This window comes from Babylonia areolata, chromosome 2, assembly GCF_041734735.1.
Source record: "Babylonia areolata isolate BAREFJ2019XMU chromosome 2, ASM4173473v1, whole genome shotgun sequence".
NCBI lineage: Eukaryota > Metazoa > Mollusca > Gastropoda > Neogastropoda > Buccinidae > Babylonia > Babylonia areolata.
In genome coordinates, this window is record NC_134877.1 from 8,550,362 (window position 1) to 8,573,920 (window position 23,559).

At 46.7% G+C, this 23,559-nt stretch overlaps 1 protein-coding gene across 1 annotated transcript in view; it reads left to right on the forward strand.

Annotated features, from left to right (window-relative positions):
- Positions 1-12,416, forward strand: part of LOC143297246 (spermine oxidase-like) — a 60,396-nt gene extending 47,980 nt beyond the window's left edge. Inside the window, exons 3-5 of the mRNA XM_076609496.1 lie at positions 849-975; positions 7,848-7,965; positions 10,617-12,416. Of these exons, the coding sequence (XP_076465611.1) occupies positions 849-975; positions 7,848-7,965; positions 10,617-10,802 (431 nt within the window). The 3' untranslated portion in view covers positions 10,803-12,416. The remainder of the gene's footprint in view (positions 1-848; positions 976-7,847; positions 7,966-10,616) is intronic.
- The last annotated feature ends 11,143 nt before the right edge of the window (positions 12,417-23,559 follow it).

The following is a 23,559-nucleotide window of genomic DNA, read 5'->3' on the forward strand; positions in this document are numbered from 1 at the left end:
GTGTGTGTGCTTGTCTGTGTCTATAAATTTCATTTATTTGCTTATTTATTAATTATTAATTATTGTTGTCATTGTTATTAATATTTTTTCTACATTTCATTTTATTTATTTGTTTGCTTACAAAGTTACATATTTTATTGTTAGTTTTATTTATAAATTTCCTTTTTTATAATTTTTTTATTCATTCATTTGATGGTATCATCTGTATACTCCTTCGTGACAGTTGCACTCTTCATCTGACACTCACCTTCTCCGTATCCCGCGCTTTAATACCAAGACCGTGGGCAACGCTCATTCTCTTTCCAGGCCCCGTTCTCATGGAATAAGCTCCCACTTTCCCTCCGCAGTTCGGTTTCTCTGTCATCCTTCAAATCTTCTCATAAAACTACTCTTTTCACATCCTCATTGGCATCTCTATTTCATTCCTCTCCAGTTTGTGTGTCCCTTCTGCATGTGTGTCTGTTGTGTGCGTGATAAGAGAATGGCAAAATTGTGGTGAAAGTGGTGACTGTCCCTTGATGCCTGTGCTGTTTCATCCTAGTATACTTGTCCTATATGTATTTTTGTTTTTGTAAGCGCTTAGGGCTTTGGTAAGATTAAGTGCCATAAATACCCATTATTATTATTATCCTTTTTTTCCCTTCTGTTCAAGGCCTAAGCGCATTGGGTTACACTGCTGGTCAGGCATCTGCTTAGCAGATGTGGTGTTTCGTATATATATATATGGATTTGTCTGAATGCTGTGATGCCTCCTTGAGTAAGTGAACTAACTTTATAAGTGAAGTTATTTGATTGATATACTTAGTCCTGCTGTTGCCAGAGAGGATTGATCAGTGTGACTATTTCAGGCTGGCTCTCAGGGAAGGAAGCCCTGTACATGGAATCCCTCACCGAGGAGAAGATTGGCCACGACTGTGCAGAGGTCCTTAAGAAGGTGTTGAAGAAACATGTCCCTGTCCCTGTCCGGATTCTCAGGTACACTGCCAATCCATGCTTTTTATTGATCTGTAACAATATAGCATGAATGGGATTCTTGGTTTGATTCAGTGTGCACAATGAGAGAAGACATGATAAACAGCGTAATTTGAGTCACTAACCAATCCAGCATATGGGGAAGATAGTGTATTGGAATGATATTGCCAGGAAAAGCAGTGCCAGCAAGTCCCCGACAGCCGCCACCATCCCCTGTCCACACTGTGTCAGAATCTTCTGGGCACAGATTAGCCTGACCAGTCATCTGCGCACCCACAGAGCCCAACCCACCCACCCCTAGGATGAATAGATGGTCCTTGTCGATCCTGACGGACCAACCACAAATATATTATATATATATATATATATATATATATATATATATATCATAAAGAGAAAAAAGTAAAAACAAACACATCAATCTGTCAAATATTCCAAATTTTCGGAATGATCACATTCCTTCCTCAAGGGATAAGTTGTTTACATGTTTACCAAGGTCACTCTTACATAGCTGTTATGACATAAGCATGCCATGACATACATGGTGTGATGCAATTTCACTATGCCAGGTTTCGCCCAGAGCCTAAAGAATTGCAATTGTCTGTTTTCTTCTACTGTCAAAAAATAAGTTCCTTAAAACCTAACTTACTGAATAACTCAATCAACAGTAGAGAAATAAAATAATAAATAATACCAATAATAAGAAAAATGAAATAAAAATCACTGATAAATAAATAAAGAAAAGAAAATTCTTTTTTTAAAGGGGGGGGGGGGGGTAATCAAAAGAAGATTAAGAATGATAATATTAATAATAATAATAATAGAATTTACAAAAATAAAACGATAAAAAAAATTAATTAATTAATTAAAAAATAACAAAAAAATGAATGAATAAAATAAATAAATAAACTAATAGATAGATAAATAAGAACGATTTTTTTTTTTTTTAAAGGAAAAAAAGGGAAGGGTGTGGGGGGGTTACAATTATAAACAATCAAATCGTTGAGAACAATGGGCTGTATTACAAAAAGAGGCATGTAAGAAAAGTACTGATGAGGGGAAAGAAAGGGAAAGGGTTGAATTTTACATCTATGATTAATTGATGAAAAAATGTAAAAATGAATAAATAAATGAGATAAAAGAAAAGAAAATAAACAACTGAATGAACTAGAATAGTAGGACATCTAACCATAATCAGCACCAGCGTCGCCTCCACACCCACAATCAGTAGTATTTGTAGCGGTCATGGTTATCGTTGTCGTTGTCATTGTCGTCGTCGCAGTAGTGATTGCAGTTGCTATAATAGTCATGGAAGTGGTAGTAGTTGTGGTAGTTGCGGTGGTAGTAGTAGTAGTCGTAGTCATTGTCGTTGTTGTTGTAGTAGCAGTAGTTGTTGTTTTCACACAGGTTAGCATTCACACCATTCTGTCTCTGGAACTGATCCATTGTCATTGTCAAACACAGCTTTCAGGTCGAAATAAATTCAGATATCCAGTTGTAGCGTGTTGAGACCAAAAGGGTGGACTGTCCTCAGTTTCGCCATCCAGAACTGTTCCTCTTGAGCCTTGCTTGTTTATTCTTCAGATGTACTTCTTCAATGGCCATGACCTTTATGTTGTCCTGCATGTGGCCAGGCTCGTGGAAGTGCATTGTGACCCACGTTCGCTTTGCTGAATTGTTCAAACCTATATCAGACCTATGCTGGTATATTCTTTCCCGGAGAGAATTCTGGGACTGACCCACGTATTGCTTGTGTGCACAGATATCGCAGAACAGGACATATATTATGTTCCTGCTGTCACAGGTGAGTCTCTGCCTGATGTTAAATGACTCTTCTGTTTGTGAGCTTCTGAAGGTGCGGGATTCCACCAGGTGGTGTCTACAAGCAGCACATCGCGCTGTGCCTCTGTTGCACCTAAAGCAGCCAGGGTCAGCCTCAGGTTCAGCAGCAGGTAGTTTTGAAGGCATCAATAGCGTTCTTATCGACCGGCAGGCTCTTTCCGCCAGAGTAGGAGGTGTGGGCATGGCTTTCTGCATGCGCTCACTGGTGTGGAGTTTTGGTTGTAGTTCATGAAACCATGCCTGTAGTGGTGGGTTCGCTGGATTGTATGTTATGACCATAGGCGTCCTGTTGTGCTTTGGTCTGTTGTGGTTGGTCAGTGTCTGTTGCCTTGGTGTCTTGCTGGCCCTAGCTCTTGCTTCTTTGATGTTGTCTGGCTTGTAACCTCTCTGTAAGAACTGACCCTCCATCTCATCACACCTGGTTTGGAAGGTAGAGTTGTTGGAACATAGGTGGCGGAGACGAAGGAACTGTGCATATGGAATGTTCTTGGTGATGTGGCGTGGGTGGCAGGATGACTTATGAAGATACGCACAAGCATCTGTTGGTTTGGTGAAGAGGTCTGTTTGCAGGTAGCCATTCTCAAGACGTATCAGAATATCCAGAAAGGAGAAGCTGTCCAAGGAGCTGTTGACAGTGAATTTGATGGTGTTGTGGTAGCTGTTCAAGTGATCTGTGAACTTCTGCAGATCTTCCTCAGTGCCGGTCCACAACACAAATATATCATCAATGAAATGTCTCCACATCTCCTCAGAAACGGGCACAGGGCTGTCTGCAAGTAGACGTCGCTCCAACCATCCCATAAACAGACATGCCACAGTGGGGGCCATGGGGGTGCCCATGGCTGTTCCAAATGTTTGGAGAAAATACTGGCCGTCAGAGTGGAAGGCGTTGTTTTCTAAGACATGTGACATTATCTTCAGAAGCAGTTCCGTTGGTGGTATGTCTCCTTTTGGCTGGTTCCGTAAGTAGTATCCCACTGCTTCCTGCATTTCAATATGTGGGATATTGCTGTACAGACCTACCACATCAATGGTTACAAGACGAGTGCTTTCTGAAAATGGTCCGTACTCATAGTTCCACTGTTGAATGTGGCGGAGCATGTCAGTGGTGTCCTTGATGCAGCTTGGGAGTTGGCAGTTGTATGGCTGAAGCCAGTGGTCAACTAATTTTGATAGGTGTTCGGTTAGTCCATTTACCCCCGACACTATTGGGCGACCAGGGGGATTCTGCAAAGTTTTGTGCACCTTTGGTAGCATATGGAACTGATGGCATCTCGTGCTTCCTGGATCCAGTTTGGCCCAGCGTAAGGTTTGATCATCAGTGAGCTCTTTCTCATGAAGTTGTTCAGCCAATCTATTGGACTCCTTAGCTATCTTTTCTGTGGGGTCTTTTGTAAGCCTCTTGTAGTGCAATGGGTTGTATAGTTGGTGATGTGCTTTTTTGATGTAGTTTTCCGTGTTTTGTACAACCACAGCGCTGCCCATGTCAGCTGAACTGATTCTGATTTTTCTGCTGGTGACTAGCTGCCTCAGTTGTTTCAGTGCCGTGCGTAAGTTAGGACTCCTCGTACCCCTCCAACTACTGCCCAGTAGCACTGACCAGCTGCATCTGCAAACTGATGGAGAGGGTGGTCAATGGTAGACTGATGTGGAAACTAGAAACCGACGGCCTTCTGGCGAAAGAACAGTGCGTTTTCCACAAGCATCGGTCTACCGTTGACCATCTGGTTCGTCTGGAAATCACAGTGAGGAACGCTTTTGTCAACAAACTGCATGTGGTGGCCATATTTTTTTATATAGAGAAAGCCTACGATACCACCTGGAAATTTGGAATCTATCAGACCTGCACAAGCTCGGCTTCTGAGGTCATCTGTCCCAGTTTATCCACAAGGTAAACGACATCGTCCAGTCAGTTCAGAAGGGATCGGACAGCTCTCTTTTTAAGGACGATTTCGCCCTGTATGCAACTGGCAGCACGTATGCCAGCATCCAGCGACGGCTCCAGCTCTGTGTAGATAAAATTCAGTGTTGGGCAGAGGAGAACGGTTTCACCTTTTTGTCCTCTAAAACTCAGTGTATTCATTTTCACAGCTTTGTCAATTCTGTCTGACCCTGAAATCCATCTGGGAAAATCCACCATCCCGGTGGTTAAGGAAGCCAAATTTCTTGGGGTCGTTTTCGATCAGAAGCTGAACTTCCTCACCCACATCAAACAGCTGAAAACATCCTGCCAAAAAGCTCTGAACATCATCCGAGTCTTGGCACACACGGACTGGGGCGCTGATAAGAGAACTCTCTTGCACCTATACAGAGCTCTGGTCCGGTCCAAACTGGATTACGGGTGTGTAGTGTACGGCTTGGCCAGACTGTCTTACCTGAAACTGCTGGACCCGATACACCACCAAGGGCTCCGTCTCAGCTTAGGTGCATTCCGCACCACCCCTGTGCACAGCTTGTACGCAGAGGCGGGGGAACTGCCTCTCTCCAACCGCAGATTGAAGCTGACCCTAAGCTACTACTTGAAACTGTTTTCTGAACCAAAAAACCCTGTTTTCGATAGTGTCTTCAACAACCCCTTCAACAAGAAATTTGAAGATAACCCAAACAGCATCCCTCCTCTTGGACTCCGCATTCAGCCACACATAGAAAATGCCGATCTGGATGTCAGCGGCATCTCAGACTTCTCCAAGTTCCCCAACAGCCCACTGTGGACCTTTAAAACACCTGAGGTCCAATTCAATCTGGCCTCATACCATAAAGACTCCGCCAGTTCACTGGCCTACAGAACTTACTTTTTGGAACTTTGCCACAAATTTCCCACTTTCAAAAAATTCTTCACTGAGAGTTCCAAGTCAGAGGACGGAGTTGCTGCATCTGCGTTCTGTCCCGCCTTTCCTGACCAGCCCTCAACAGAACACATCCTATCTGACAGCTCAGCGTACACTGCGGAACTGACCGCACTGGTTCTGGTGGTAAAAATGGTTCTCTCTTCAAAACAAAAGAGATACATGATCTTTTCCGGCTCCTTGTCAGCCCTGGAGGCGATCGCCTGCAGGAATCTGACTCATCCCAAACTGCTGGAATTCTACGATGCTTTTGCTCTCGTAACGGAGAAAGGATATGATGTTGTGTTGGCCTTGGTTCTTGGCCATGTTGGCATTCGTGGTAACAAATGGGCAGACCAGCTGGCCAAGAACACTGTAAAGGAAGAATTATCGAGATCCTTCATACCACACACAGATGAAGCAGAAGGTGAACACTTATGTTAAGGATCTTTGGCAAGAGGAGTGGAACACCCAGATGGACAACAAGCTGTTCCAAATCCGTCCAGACCTAAAAGAGACCCTCCCATCGGGGGTGAAGAACAGAAAGGAGGAGTCTGTGCTTTGCAGACTGCATGCGGGACACACTTTTTTTTTTTTTACTCATTCTTACTTGCTGAAGGGGGAGGAGGCCCCTCGATGTATTCCCTGTGATGAGCCTCTCACCGTGAAACACAAGCTCCTTGACTGTTGGGATCTGCATGACGTTAGACACAGACATTACACAGCGGTTCCTCTGAAGACTGCTTCGTGATGTTCTTCTGTGTGCTTCGTGATGTTCTTCTGTGGACACTGATGGACTTCTTGAAAGAAGTGAACATTTTAAATCAAATTTGAAGGTTTTAAACTGTGGAAGGTTTTTTTAAACTTAGTGGAAAGCTTAAAGTGGTGACTTGTTTTTATTGTAATTTTTTTTTTTTACCCTTGACTTGTAGTAGGTATAAACTGGCAATAGCCTTGAGATGGCCTTAGCGGTCGGCGAGGCTCTAAGCACCATAATTTGATTTGATTTGACATCAACATTCAATGACTGGTCAATATCATCTGTCATAACAGACATCAGTTTTTAGCAGTGACAGTGAAATGGGTAGGTTTGAGGGGGTTTGGGGGCAGGGAAAGAAGTGGAAAAATGAGATGACAGGTCCTGGGCCAGTTGGAGGGTGTGGAAGTGGCTGTCGCTATGTACATCAGAGAACTGTTGTCACTGTTTACTGCTGCAGTTTTGACAAAAGCCAATGATTAATGATATTCATGAAACCAGGTTTGAAGGGGAGCAGATGGGATGAACATGTTTTTATCACGCTTTTTATCACTGGTCAAAAGACAGACCAGGTCGCAGAGGAAGCAAATGGCATGAAGAGCAGATGATTTTTGTTGGCCCACATACAGCATGGACTCAGTGAGTGTCATCAGAGAGCTTCTTCCTCAGAAGGGGAAAGTTCTTTGGTGTTACAAAACTTGACTGCTCAATTTCTACAGATATGATTGACCCTTTGTGTTGACAGAACCCACATTTGTCATTGTTGGGACAGTTATTCACTTACATGTCTGCAAAAGTTGTGGTTTTTATCACAAACATTGTTTTATTTTCATCTGCAGGTATAACCTGACAACATGCATGCCATTCCCAGCTGTATTCTGTTTGTTTTCGTTTTGGATGTCATTCTGTGGATGTGGAAACATTTTTTGTTGCACAAAAATCATTATCTTCACTTTGAAATGCCTAAATGGTTATATACATTCAAAATAATTTGGAAAATAGTCCAGATTCAGGATCCTCGTTCATTTTCATAAAACATTTTTTTTTTTCAGTAGCTCCTGTAGGTTTTGTGCCAGAATTTATTTCATTTATTACCCCAGATTTCTCAAAATTCCCAGAGGAGAGCATTTCTTTCACAAAAATAGCTGGCACTGAATGTGTTAAAGTAACTGAGTTTTATCCAAAAATAACAAAACAAATTCAAAATCTAGGGAATGTTTTTAGAATATAGTAATTAGAGGGTTAAACAATCTCAGGTGGGGGCACAGGGTGAGGAATGGGTGGAAATGAGTATTTTTGTTGGAACTTTTGGAGGGTTTACATCAGTGGATTTGTCAAACATGAAAGAAAATGGATTTAGTCATCCACTTGATTCCTCAAAACAGAATTTGTACCAAACTTGCTTAGCTGCAAAATAGCAGTAAAGAACTTAATGGATGATATGTTTGCAGGACCCGTTGGGGCACAAATCCCTTGAGTCTTGGCTCCTATTCCTTCATAAAGGTGGGGTCAAGCCAGCAGGACATCATGGAGCTAGCTAAACCCCTCAAATCCAAAGGACACTCTATGGTGAGTTACATTTTTTCTGTAGTGCAAATTTTTTCTGCAGTGCAAATTCTAGACTGTGTTTAGTGTGAACGCCCCTGGAAGTATCCCTTGCCAGACACCATTTGTTGAAAGACACGGTGGTGTACATGGGAGTGAACTTTCCCGACCATTTCTGGAAGGTGCGTTACGTACTTCTCACCTGAAAAAAATAGAGGAAATGAAATGGTTTCAAAGAATTGTACATTTGTTTGCTTTCTGTAATTTTGTTTCTTGATGGTTTGTAAAAATGTTTCGAGTTATAGATGGTTGGAATCATAATGGAAGAGCCAATTCCCACAATGTCCAGTTTTCATGCTTATTTATCTCATTGAGCCCTGCACCCTAGCATTGCTCTGGTGTCAAAAATTCATCTCATTAACTTGATAAAAATGGTGTATAGAATCCTACATATGCATAAACCACAAATAATGGGAACTAACTTCTACAGTATTTCCAGATGTGTCCACATGTAATTTGGAGGAAAAACATTATATTTTCTGTGTGTTTTTTTCCACATCAGAATGGCATAGAAGTCTGCCAAGGATATAAATTCCCCAGTGTTGAATGGTTGAAGTTTTGTCACATTCTTTCCTCCTGTACATTTCTACAACTCAAAAACGGTGACAAAAATGATATTAATGTTGCAGAAAATAAAATATGGGGGGACAGACACAAACTGTTTTTTTTCATTATTCGTTATGTTAACCCCTTCAGTGCCACGCATTATTCTGGTTTGTGCTTCCTATTGGCCAGGTGATTTTTGGTTGCAGAGGGTAATAATTAAGTAACAAAATAATCCAGCTTGCAAACTACTGCAAGAATGTATACATAACCCATACTTTTCTGAAAGGAAAATTATCAGATTTATCAGCTTCTGAAGTTCATTTAACACATGGGTTAACAACAAGTGAACAATAGATATGAGACAAATTTTAGATAACTTCTGAATATATGTCATCAATTGTTAATAAAAGCAACTGAGATAAACCAATAGAATAGATGAATAATAAATTTGTCTCCAACTGTAGAGGCCTGAATTATAATCCAAACTTCTGGTATTCTACACAAACTTTCTCTCATACGCATTCTTTTACGTATGTTTGTGCGTGCGTACAGACACACACCATCCAGTCACATACACGCACATGTCCTTCAGCTACCACTCCTGCTTGTGCTACACCCACTCACTACATGCTCACAGTAGACAATATCAAAGATGTCAACAGTGACCCAATTGGCACACAGTGCAGTGTGATAAGTGGTGTTCATGCCTCACCTGCATACAATAGCTGAACACCTTCTTTGATGTGTGCATGCTTTTCTAAATCACACTAGCCCAGTGTTTGATGTGGTGCATGAAATTGTTCTACTCTCTTCTTCACTCTCCACCCATCCCTACCATGAATAAATGGACAGTTTGTCTTTGAGATCAACTCTGTGTAAGCCACAGAGCTATAATGCCTTCCAGCACTGCTTTCTCTCCTTCACTTGCTACATCTAGCTCTACAGCTGCCCCTCCCCTCTGTGGGGATCATCACCTTAGCTTTCCTTCTTGTCAAACAAACCATCTGACATGTTTATCACAGCTACTGCTATGCTTATCATTATATATGATTTACAAAGCTTCTGCAGCATCTTGGGTGACTTTTTTGTTTGTTTGTTTTTTTGTTGTTGTTTTTGTTTTGGTGCTACAAGTACACCTGGTCCACAGAGGAAATAATTGTGGTCCAAGTACTGGAGTAGAATGAGTTAAATGTGGTATTTGCATGCATATGGAGGAAGGCGCATGTGGTCGCACACACACACATATACATGATTTCACCCAGAGATATGGATGTACACACATGAACTGTTCTATCTCCAGATAATTAATTTGTCATGTTTAGTTCCAGTTTGTCTTTTTAGACCTCAAGTGCAACTGCCATTTTGAAGAGCGTGGTCGCTCTAGCAATACATTCCTACTTCAATCCCCTCAGTTCACATAAAGTAATCCTTTTCTCTTTGTCTGCATTATAAAGTTGATATTCTGTTTTTGTTGTTGCATTGACGTAAAGTGCAGATTATTGATATTTTTGACATATTAAGTGATTTTTTATAGCATTTTATAGGTTATGGAAACAAGAACATACCCAGCATGCACCTCCTGAAAACAGACTGAGGCTGCCTGCATGGCTGTGTAAAAATGGTCATACACGTAAAAGCCCACTCGTGTACATACATGGGAGTTGCAGCACAGGACAGAAGAAGTCATAATAATAATTAGTCACTCATTTTCCTCTGTATTATGTGTGCCATAGCGGTTTTCAGTTTCAACCAGTTAAGGGCAGGGCACTGCAGGGTGCAATTTCCTCATCCTCCTATGTCCCTCTCTCTGATGATGGGATAGTCAATCCCGTGGTACCTTCTGACTGGGCAAAACCTCACTCCCTCTCTTGCTGTCTTCACTCCCTCCCCTGTCTCCACAGGCTCTCGTATACTTTGTTCCTTGGTTTAAGATGGCAGATAGAAAGACTGAGATGGAGTTGATAGCTGTTAAGCATTTCTAGAACAGACTGCTAGAGCTTGTTTTGTTTTCATTTCTAAAGTATTTATTTAAGGGTGAAACATTTGCATGACTTGTCAATTTATTTCAGCCTAGTGTGCTGTTTGGAGGGGAGGCTACTCACCCCAAGTTCTACTCCACAACTCATGGAGCACTACTGACTGGTTACCGTGAAGCCAGTCGTCTGATCAAGTTGTACAGTCCCAATCCCAGTGAAGACCACACATATGAAGAGAGCGATGACAACGAGGACAATGGACTGAAGATGTCCTTCTGATGCAGTCTGCCTTCATGTTCTTGATGCAAGTTAGCGCTGTTTTAATACCTGACTGTGAACAAGTGTGAGAGGGAGGTTGCTACAGTTTCTGCTGGACTGGTCTTTGTTCAGGACTTGCAGCTTGGCCCCACTCTCTAATTCCACCTGTAGCAAGGTGAAGTAGTGGTATGGGCATAGCATTTTTAAGTGAACACTGTTGGCGGCGGTGTTCAAGTTTCCTTTTTTTTTTCCTTCCTTTTTCCCAAGTGTCTGTTATAATGGTATCAGTTGTGGTAAATGCGATATAAAGAATTTATTGTGTATTCACATAATTTTCTTTTGGGTACACAAGACACCAGATGTATTTGACATTAATGCTGGGCAAATTCTTTAATAAACAGACACACATGTGTAGGGGGGAAAAGTTCATATTATGGGGAAGAAAGGAGAATTGTAATCGTGAGAAATGTTGATCTAGCTCTAAGATGGAAATTTTACTTGTTTTATGATAACATTAACAAATTTGTATTTTTATGCATGCAAGATAATCTTTCGCCATTGGCTCAGTTTTTGAATGATGTCATCATGTTCATTGAATCAGAGTGGAAAAAGTGCCATGCAATGTCAGAGAAGATACTTGAATTTCCCCTGTTGAATGCATACTATTTTGGATGCTGTTGATTTGGTTTGGTTTTTGATTGCATTGTATCAGAGTGGAAAAAGTGCCATGCAGTGTCAGAGAGGATACTTGAATTTCCCCTGTTGAATTCATACTATTTTGGATGCTGTTGATTTGGTTTGGTTTATGATTGCTTTATGCAGTGGTGTTATTTTTATTTTGTTTTCAGATGTGTGATTTGATTATGTCTTTATTAAATCCAAAAGGGAGAGACTGAGCTTTATATTGTATTCTCATTTATATGGTATGCTTGTGGATGATGAGACTGAGAGCTGAGTGAATGTTTATGTTTATTATATGAAAAGTCAGTACTTTTTTATGATTTGGGGTAATCTTGATGTGTGTGATTGGTACTCAATTTGTAGCATGTAATTCAGTTAAGCTTGTGTGCGGTTTTGAGCTTCTTTGCAAATACATGAGAAAGATACAGGCAGGGAGGAGGAGGGGGGACTGTCTGCAGTGAAGTTAACAGACTTTAATGCTGTGCTGGAATGTTTCCTTTTTAGAAGTTGACATGCTAACATTTTTTTCTTTTTTGCTGAAGTTTCTTGTCTTTTAAAATATTTCAACAACACTAATCAGGATATTAAATTAGGGTTTTTAAAGATTCAGTCATGTGTCATTCTAAACACATAAAAGATTTTCTTTCTTTGGTTATTTTTTTCTTTTTTTCTTGCCAACTCCTGCAATGAAACTGTTACTTCTGATTTATTTCAGCCAGCAGTCACAAAAACACAAAATTTGAATATTTTTCCACAAGCACACATATTTTGAATCTGTGATCATTTAGGTATTTTGGTTTATAGTCAGAAACATATATTTTATTCCAATATTTTTTCATCAGTTCTTTTCACGTCTGGATTTCTCCGGGTTGTTGATTATTGATACAGTTTTAATACTCTTGTCAAAACATAGTTTGCACAATAAATGCCAAATGATGTGAACTTTCTTGACAATTTTGTTATAGTAATACATGAAGTGATGTTTGTAATATTGTTTTTATTGGCTCACCTGTGAGAGAAGTGGTAGCAGGGGTGGTGGCGGGAGGGGTGGCAGTGTCTTTCTGATTGGTCATGTTGCCTCACTTCCCTGCCTAGCCTCTGCTACCCTTGCCCTCTCTCTCTCTCTCTCACACACACACACTCACACACACACACATTTGAGAAACACATTTGGGTCACTACATGGGACACTAATAAACATTAAAGAGCTACTGACTACATTCTCACTATTTTACCAACTGACTAACATTACTGTGAAGATTGTTGTATGTTGGCTTTTCCATTTTTCAGATTTTTGTGTTTCACTTTTTCAAGAGTTGCAGATGTTTGGTGATGCATGATAAAAAGATATGCTGTTTTATTAATTTCTCTCAGTAACATCCATTGTAATTAGTTCATTGTGTTTTCTTGTGTTGTCATGCCTATTTATACATCATGTTTTAGGCCAGGTATTAGAAAATAGAATAGAATATGTCTTTATTACCAAGTGTACCAGGGTCACAAGGAATATTGGGGGGTGCAGGGGGGATAGTACAAAAAAAGGTAAAAACAGAAATCGAAAATCATTTATAAACACAGATACAGTAGAAAATTTGGCTCGTACACACACTAACACCCACACACGTTTGAACATAAGCCACACATTACATACAAACGGCGCCGATGACTAGACCTTCAGGTGAAATGGTTGTTGATTGCACAATTTCCTTTAAACCTACTGAATTTGTTTGAGAGACAGAACATTGAATGCTTTGAGGAAAAGCTATTGACAAAGTGATTGGTTCTGGTCCTAATACTTCTGTAATGATGACCTGAGGGGAGCATATCGAAAATCCCAAAAGCTGGATGTGATTAATAATAATATTTTATTTTTTAATAATGATATTTTATTTTTATATAGTGCTATAATGCAAGCATAAGCAAGCTCTAAGTGCTTTACAATCCAGTACCTAAAGTGAAAGCATATAAAAAATAGTAGAAACATAAAACAGAATCATTAATATTATAAAAACACAATGCATAAAACTCACAAAGTAACACTCTATCAATACTACAACTGTTAAACTCCAACACTCATACTAACACACACGCACAGACACACACATGATTAAACGGCTGAGATGACAACAATTTTCACTTAAAATACATACATGTAAAAAGGAACATAATTGTAATCTGCATGCCATAGATTTTGTAAAAATTGTAAAATAAAATTTTGTATAGAAAAGGTAAAAGGGGTAAAAATCGGGTCATTCTCCCTTTCGAACCACACCACCACCATCCATCTACCCATCCCCATTCTCTCCACTCTCCCATCACACACACTCGCATTGCCATGTGCCTGGGACAACAGCACTATTTGAGTTATGACAAGTATTTTTTAAAGAGATAAGTTTTAAGATTTGCTTTAAAGGCAGATAGATGAGTTGTTTGTTTGAGAGCAATAGGCAGAGAATTCCAAGTTGTTGGGCCGAAGACGGAAAATGACCTCTTTCCACAGGAGTTAAGGAAGAATCGGGGAACAGTTAGCTGGGAGGAATCAAGAGATCTCAATGTTCTGTTTGGCAAGTATGGGTTAACAAGCTCAGAAAGATAAGAGGGTGTGGTATCAGAATTCAGGCACTGAAAGCAGAGACAGGCAACTTTATATTCAATTCTTGCCTGAACAGGCAACCAATGAAGTGTCCGCAGGAGAGCAGTAGCACTCTCTCTCTCCTCGACTTTCTAAGGACGAGTTGAGCTGCACTATTCTGTATTTTCTGGAGCTTGTAGAGTTTATCATTGGGAAGGCCAGCTAAGAGAGAATTACACATTTTCCGGTTTGCCTGGTACACATTGTGATTCTGCAGCACAGTATATTTTGAACAATTGCTTACCTGTATCAGATGAACTTTCCCACTTGTATTTGAAGTGAGTTGTTCTTTTAATTGTACATTTAATTACACATACTTAACCATGACCCAACTAGTGCAGACTCCGGCAGGGGTCTGACATTCCTGTCCTGTGCAAACTACTATCCGCCTATGCGGAGAAAAAGAGAGCAACTACGGCCGATAACCTCCTGGAAGTAGGTAACCTCCCCTTTGTCCCGCTAGCTAGCGTCCTCTTTTTCCGGCAGCCGTCTCGACACCTGTTCCTGTGCTCTGCATACGGCTAAGTTTTTTCGTATTTCTTTCTATCGACTCCTTGGCGTCCTTGTTGTTTGTCTAATTATACCTTCCAACAGGTCGCATGATTATGTAGCTTGACTGGGCAATCAGGCTAAAATTAAGGCACGATCGCAGCCGATTCACGGACACTCTGGGCCCTCTACTTTGGGCCCGGTAAACAACAACACCGACCTGCAGCCTCCTCTTCCTCCTCTATCTCCGGTCGACTCCAGGCCCCCACTGCCTCCGACGTCTCCTCCGCCGACTTCTAGGGGTTCGTTACCCCATACTCAGGTCAGTGGTGCCATTGACAATATTCTTTTTCATCCATGAACGGACTCGACGCGATCCACGTTTTCTCGGTCCTGCCAGTCAGCAGTGCCCGAGTCGATCTCCTCTGTCTCTTTGCCAACTCCCACTATATCAACAATGGATTTGGTGTCATATACTGTACCATGTCAAACTGATGCAAACTAGGCCTATTGATTTGCTCTGCTTGGCCAAATTTCGCGCGGCTAACAGTGAAAAGACGGGCCCACCCGCTCTCAGCCAATCAAACGCCTCTAAAAACTATAAGCGCTTAATCATTCCTTTGGCCAAGGCTCTCCACGCCATCTTGTCAGGTTTACGCTCTGTCTCGTCTTACGCTTTTTTCGGCTATTCAGCGTATCCTTTTGGCCTTATTTTGTTGCATGCGGCTTGTGTTTATTGTATTCTTACATTCTGTGTACTCGATTCGACTCGGCACCCTCGATTCGTTCGATTTTTTCTGCCTCTAAGTCGATCCTGTCTTTCCTTTCTCTGTTGGGGGTAGGATTTTCGCTGGGTGCCTAAGCGCGGGTTCCATGCCTCGTGTGCCATACCACGAAGGCAGGGGATCATGATGCTGGGATTGAGACTCGGTAAGAGACTCTCCCAGGCCCGGAGCTCATGATTCCTCCCGATACGGACCGCGGCGATGCGTCATTAGACGCTGATCGCGGAGGCGACTCTCGTACCAGTAAAACGGTCATGAAGGGGACTGGAGGGAAAGAGGTACGAGCGTCGCCTCCCGAGGTGTCCCAGCGCGAGGCAGGGAGAAGGGTGAATGGCAAGTCATCTCCATGCTGTGGGGACTCGCAACTAGGCGCGGACTCCCAAGGGGAGGCCGCACCCGGCCATTACCCGGGTCCCCACTCGGAGACGGCCCTCACGTGCCCCATTGTTGTTCCCCCTCCTCCCTTCTCTGTCGACCCCCCTCCCCCACCTCCTTTTGGGGGGGGAGAAAAATTTGGTTCCGGGGGGGGATCTCTACTTTGCCCACCCCGGGCCAAGCCACCCCAGTCTCCCCACGGGAGGGGATTCGGGGCGCGTGGCAACCTGCTCTGCAGGTCTTCCCGCTATCCGGCCGGTCTCCCCTGCTGGGGGAGGCCCGTGCGTGTCAGGCGGTTCCGGGCAGTCAGCCCGCTCGTCTTCGGGCGGGACTGACACCCAAGTCGGACCTGACCTCCCTCCGACTTGGCCAGGTTGTTCCCTTCATGGAGGTCAACGCACCAGTGACCCTTGGGGTTCGGGTCACAGTATGGCTGGTGCCCACGGGTGGTTACCCCCATTCTACCCGTACTGGGCCGCACCTAGGGTGCACACTGGGTTGCCGGGAGCACCAAGGGCCAGCCCCTTGTCCGCTCCCCACCGGACCCAACCCAGCACATCTCACAGGGTGACACACACAGCCCTGACAAGTGGGATCGACTTCTTGTCGGTCAGGTCGAGCTCCTCGACCAATATTGCCACTCTGTCCACAAATCGGGCCTCTGTCAACCCACAGGTGACCTCCACGGTCACAACGGCCTTGTCAGGACCGACGGCTGCTCAGGGGCCCTACTCGGCCCGGCGGAGCCGGCAGTCCCCACCTGCCCAGCCCTCGGTCCTACAGTGAGATGAGTGGGTGTTTGTCCCCACACAGCACTCGTGGGTCACTCTTGCATCCAGGGACGCCCTCTCTGAAAAGGTGTGGCACCCACCATCCCAAGCATGGTTGGACCTACGGTCCACACGCTCCCCACCTGCTTCAGGTGTCAAGGACATAACAGTGGCGGCCATGGTCCCGGCTCGGGATCGCACCCAGCAGGGGATGGACTGCGAACAAGAGTGGGAGCCCCTGTCTTCGGATGAGGACGAACAAGCAGATGAGCACTCTTCGCCCACATCCCAGGGGGGACAGATTGAGCCCGTGCCTCCCTAGGGACCAGCCTGAACCAAACTCGGACTTTGCCGAGCTCGAACTGACCCTCCCCAATAGGGTCACGTATGCCGAATCAGTCCCTCAGGCTACTTTGTTACCCTTGACCCTCCTTACGCCATGTGACTCTAACTCCAGAACCACAAGGCAACTCAGAGTGCCAGAAATGGTGCAGGTATGGCTTAATAAGCCAGCCCGCACTGTCAGGGGTGCTGCTTCCATCCCTCCTCCAGGCAGGGAGTCCCTCTCTGCCCCGGGCGCCTTTTCCCCGGGAAAGTTTCTTAAAGATTCCTCCAAGGGAGGGGTGTGGTCCTGGTACACACAGGACCACCCTGCCTACAGCGGAGCAGAGCCCTCCGCACAGGACAGGATGTTGGTCTCACAGCGCACCACCTTCCCCACTTCAGCTAACCTATCCTTTAAAACGTTAGCAGAGTGGGACAAATTGGCCCGCCGCTGCCCCCTCGAGGTTTCCACGGCGTACACCTTCGACACGTTCCTTCACAGGGCCAATGAGCTGTGGGAACAGTGTCCGGTTAATCAGGACAAGGGGTCTCCTTCCTCTGTCCCGCCGGGCCTCTTCACCGACCAGAGGTTACACGCTTTTGGCAATAGGGTAGCATCTGGTCTCACGGCAGCTGCAGACACAGCTACCAGCCTTCACTTCAATACTGTGCTAGCGCGGCGTGATGCCATTTTCAGCCTCTCTAACATTCCTGTGGAGGAGAGGGCTGCCCTGCAGTCCATCCCAGCACAGCAGCACTCCCTCTTCGGCCAGTTCCCGCCCCATTTTGTCAGCCACAGGGCAGAGACAAACAGGGAGGTGGCCTCATATTTGGCCCACACCTCTCATGGGCTCCAGGGTTCTATGCCATTGAAGAGACCGGCCACCAGGGCCCTCCATATACCACGCCGCCTGTCAAGGCAGCGTGTGCTGAATCAGTGGCAGAGGAATAAACCACCTTATGTCCGTCCAAGCCGACCGGCCATGCCCAAGGCCAGAAGGCAGCACCCCCAATGACTGGGCCCCGATTCAGCACCGCCAGTCGTTCAGCCCCTCCAAGTACGAAACTTGTCCCGGCATGCACATCAGTGGTGTGCTCTGGGACTCAACGACGGGATTATGTCGGTGCTAGAGTCGGGGTACATGCTGTCTTGGGTGGAGGACCTCCCCCCTCTAAGATCCACTCCTCCTCCTTAGGTGCCCAGCTCGACGGAGCAGGAGAGCGTCCTAGAAAAAGAGATATCGCACCCACTCCTCATGGGGGTATACCTCAACTCTCGGACCCGGGCCCCGGTTTTTACGGCTGGTTGTTGGTGATTCCAAAGGTCTCGGGAGGGTGGAGACCAGTTTTGGACTTGTCCCCCCTCAACAAATTCCTCCCCAAAATCAAATTCAAGATGGACACACAGGCACAGATTCGGGAGACCATCCAACAAGGTGATAGGCCTACCTCTATCGATCTGGAAGATGCTTATTTTCATATACTCATCCATTCGGCATCCCGTCGGTACCTGAGGTTCGTGTGGAGGGACAAGGGGTTCCAGTTCCCGGCCCTCCCATTTGGTCTGTCCCTTGCCCCTTTCCTGTCTACCAATGTGGTGCGGGAATTGGTGTCCATCATCCGCTCGGAATCCATTTGTCTCTGTGTGTACCTGGACGACTGGCTTATCCTGGCCCAGTCGCAGGCCCTGTGCCTGAGTCATACGGCCAGACTTCTAGACCTTTGCTCCCAACTGGGCTTCCTCATGGACCAGCAGATATGCGATCTGTCCCAACGTCAGTCCTTCGACTTCTTAGGGATGAGATTCGACACGCGGTCTATGATAGTCTCTCTGGCGCCAGATCACTGGGACCGTCTGGCAGGCCTCCTCAGCCACTGGCGCCACTCCTCCCAAGATACAGCGCAGACACTTTCTTCCCTCTTGGGCATGATGGAGTCCACGGCACCTCTCATTCCCCTGGACAGGGTTCTCAAGCGCCCTCTCCAGAGGGCACTGAGGTTACGCCGGTCCCAGAGCACTCAGCCATGGGATACCCAGATATGTCTGGGCGAGTGGTTCCTCGAGGTGACATCAGAGTGGTTAATCACCCCCCTTCGGACACAGGGGGTGCCCTTAGCCCCACATACTCTTCAGGTGGCACTCTTCACAGACGCCTCCTCCCTGGGCTGGGGAGCCCACATGGACTCACTCTATGCAGCAGGGACTTGGTCCCCGGAGGAGCGCCTATGCCACATCAATGTTCTGGAACTGGAGGCAGTTCGCAGGACTCTCCTGCACTTCATGGGGGAGGCCACTGGCAAGACCATCCGCTTGTTCACGGACAAGACGACGGTCGCATGTTATGTGAACAAATGGGGGGAGCGCACTCGGCAGACCTCTCCATGCGGACTGAGGCTCTCCTCCGTTGGTGCCACAGCAAGGGCATTGCACTTTCAGCGAGACACTGAGCAGGAAAAAGCAACTTCTTGGCAGATGCTCTTAGCAGGTCCAAGAGTGTCATACGCACAGAGTGCACCCTGGACAAGGACAGCCTTCAGGGGGTGTGGGAACAGTGGTTTCGGCCGATGGTGGACCTTGTTCAACAAGAGACTTCCCACTTCCGTCTCTTCGGTTGCCGACCCAGAAGCGTGGGCAGTGGATGCTCTCTCTCTAGATTGGAGCAGTCTGATTGCCTCCGCGTTTCCTCCCTTTCCAATTCTGTCCAAGGTGATACGGAAAGACAGATTGGAACACCCGCAGCTGATCCTCATTGCGCCGAAATGGCCAGCCCAGACCTGGTTTCCGGACCTTCAGTCCCTGACACATGTTCCCACCCCTGGAACTTGAAACCAAATCTCATCTGCTGAGGCAGCCTCACTCGGGCACTCCACATTCCAATCCTCAACTGCTCCACCAGCACGCATGGCTGCGGTGCGGTCGGAACTGTCAGCATCACCATTGAAGTCCTCAACCCCTCGGTCGGCCTCTGTGTCGGCTGCGCTGACCAAGGGGTGTGCCTCCTCTGACCTCCTCTCCATAGTCACCAGAGCAAGGAGGCAGGGAACGGAGACTTTGTATGACTTTCGCTGGAAGAAATGGTTGTGGTGGTGTACAGCTCAGGGCATTACCCCTACGAACCCTACGAGCATGCAGCTGGCCAACTTTCTGGCTCTCTGCTCCTCGGTTCTCATCCTGTCTGCTAGTTCTGTGCGAGGGTACAGGTCTGCCTTCTGTACCACAATGCAAACAGCTAGGTGGTTCCGCCTTTGAAGCGGATTGCCTGCTCAGAGAGGTGGCTGGGGGTGCCCCTCTGAAGGAAGCTAGAGACCCCAGAAGAGTGCCCCTCTGGGACTTGTTCCTGGTGCTGGATTTCATTCGAAAACAGCCCTTCATACCATTGGGGACTATTCCTTTTGACATCCTCACCCTCAAGACCACTTTCCTTCTGTGGCTGGCCACAGGCAGTCGTAGAAGTGAGCTGCGTGGGCTTAGTGGAATGCCACAAGATCTGGCCTTCCACAGAGATGGTTCCATCACTATTCGTTTCCTTCCAGAGTTTCTGGCTAAGAACCAAGACCCTGAGGTTCCTTCCCCCTCTCTGAGGGTCAGACCTTTGTCTGATATTCTTGCCCAAGATGATGAGGATAGGCACCTGCCCTGTTCCGTGTCTCAAATATTGGGATAGGTCTCGCCATAGGCGTTCTTCTCAGAGGTGTCTGCTCATCTCCCTCAATGAGAATTACAAGAAAGACATCGCTGCAGGCACCATTTCCCGCCAGGTTTCCCAAGTCATTCGTAGAGCCTACTCTCATGCACACAGGGATATCAGCTGTCTTCATCCCAGAGCAAACGAAGTGCGGGCCATAGCTACTTCGGCTGCTTTCCAGCACTCGGTGCCAAAGCAGCATGTCTTGGAGGCAGCCTTCTGGCGGTCTGAGAATCCCTTCATCAACTTCTACCTCAGGAATTTCCGTATGACCAGGGCTGACGGTTCCAAGGGGATTTCCTTTGTCGCGGCTAACACTGCCGTCTCAGTTACAAGGGCTCCCCATATGAACCAGTAGGCGTTGCCCTCCTCCATTTCCTTTAAATTCTGCATCAGTTTGACATGGTACAGTATATGACACCAAAAGGAGGAGTTTGTATTATACTCCATGTTTGGTGTTACATATACTTACCATGTCAAACTCGAATGCCCGCCCGTCCGTCCCCGCGTCTCCGCCGTGGTTCTCATGGGGCATTTTTGTTCATGGCCACGGAATGATTAAGCGCTTATAGTTTTTAGAGGCGTTTGATTGGCTGAGAGCGGGTGGGCCCGTCTTTTCACTGTTAGCCGAGCGAAATTTGGCCAAGCAGAGCAAACCAATAGGCCTAGTTTGCATCAGTTTGACATGGTAAGTATATGTAACACCAAACATGGAGTATAATACAAACTCCTCCTATGTGCCCCAATCCCTTTGGGAAATCAACACACACTGGCTTTGGATCCGCACGCTAGACAGGGCCCTATGTGCGATGCGTCCGTGGCGGCAGCCATGACATCGGCTCATGTGCCCCCCACGTGGCATGCCTCTTCCGTCTCGGGTCCTATAGCGACCGAGGCGCTTAGGGATGCCCTCCCCAGGTGCAGAGAGGAAGGTGGACCACTAGGGGACACGCTCGCCCATACGCGTGCGTTCGCCCTTGTTTCGAGCAGCCGATCCAAGGGAGGCAACTCCTGCTTCGCCCTTTCCGGTCACCGCCGCAGTTACTTCCCTTGCTCCGACACCACCCTTCGCCTTCAGTGCAGGTGCATGCTCGGCCCCTACAAGCTCTGCGGCGATGACACCATCTTCCATACAACCGTTTGCTCCCGTTTCCCACTCACTAAAGGCGGATCAGCAATCTGCTCAACCAAACAACCAGCAACTCATTGTGAACTTGCTGCATCAATTATGCACCACTCTGCTTCCTGGTGCCACACCATCTACCACTGCTCACTCTTCTGCTGCAGCAAATCCGCTCCCACCCTCCATGACCACCTCCCAGCAGCCTGGTCACGTGCCCAGCACACAGCCTGACCCATCACCCTATGCCATTGGAGAGACATTCTCTGAAGGGGACACTGATACAGAGGAACCACCTGGGGAAGATCATCAGCTGATTTCCTTTCAAGAAGCACTTGCCCTCCTTGCTTCCTACTCTCCAGATAGGGTACAGACCATTCGCGCACCGGACTCGCCTATAACATGTGGTGCTATGGAGGTTATGGGCATCCAGAGATCCTCCCATGCCCCTCAATATGCTCTTACTCAATCGACCATGGTAGTCGAGGCACTGCAGAACACATTGGCACGCATCAGGGGCCAACCCATCACCAATGTCCCCTCTGACTCACTTCCAAACTTCCCAGCAGCAATGGGCCGGGGGAAATCTGAAAACTCTGCCCCGATCCACTTCAAAACCTCTACTTTTAGCTCCGGGCCCTATCCCTCAAAAACCACTTCCACTTTCTCATGAGGACCTCCTACTTCTCCCGCAAAACTTGCGTGACAGTCGCAGAGTTACAGTACATGACAAATTCCTCATGGACCTGGAGGAAACACTCAGATCTTCTTTAGAATTGACCTCTGCCATGGAAAGCTTTCTTGCAGGCCTTGCTGCGGCTCTCATGGAAGCCCCCACTGAACAACCAGCAGGCCTTGATGTTAGTTTTCTCACCGTTCGTCCAGCAGATCAGCCAGCTTCTCGTGCGTTCTGCGGGCACACAAGCACGGGCCTACATGAATATAATTTTGGCCAGGAGGGATGCTGTGCTTGACCAGTCCACATGCGTGCATTCTCCACCAGAACACGCTTCCCTCAGAGCGCTTACCCCCACCGACTTTGGTCAGGGATTTCCCATGACGGCCATAAAACAGCACGCAGACTTGCGTAGGGACCTTGCTCTTGGCGCCGGCCCTCTCCGCACTTCAGCACACTCGCGGCATGCTCCGCGACATCAGCCATATTCCTTCAGGCGGACTAATGTGGCCGCCTTCGGGCCACGTTCACATCAGCCATCCCTCTCTAATGCCAGGGGGCAGCCCAGGGCATACAGGCATCAGCAGTACGCAGCTCAGCCTCCACACAGGCCGACAGCCAACTCCAGACCGGCCCACCCCCAATGACTCACCCCCGCCCTTCACCCCCCACTTGCGCACCAGCAGCCAGCAGGCAGCCTTTCCAGGCACATGCCAGCGTGGCTGTCCCTCCCAGCATGCGAGTGGGTCCTCCGGGTGATAGGGTCGGGGTTTCGCCTACCTTGGCTGTCCTCCAAGGCACCTCTCACCCTCTCTCCTCTTCCCTCACCCCCCCCCCGCGCCCCCCCCCCCCCCCCCCCCACAGGGCGACTCAGCCCGCTCAGCCCTGCGGGACGAAATCATTTCTCTCCTCCACAAGGAAGCCATAGAAGAAGCTCCTCCTCTGTCACCAGGCTTCTTTGGCCACATCTTCGTCGTCCCCAAAGCCTCCGGCGGATGGCGGCCGGTCCTAGACCTTTCCCTTCTAAACGAGTACCTCCAGTACAAACCATTCCGCATGGAAACACCCGCATCAATCAGGGACTCCATCAGGCAAGGCGACTGGGCAGTCTCCATAGACCTCACAGACGCATACTTCCATATCTTGATTCACCCCAGGGACTGCAAATGGCTACGCTTCTCATGGGACAGCAAGTCCTTCCAGTTCAGAGCACTTCCATTTGGCCTTGCGCCAGCCCCCT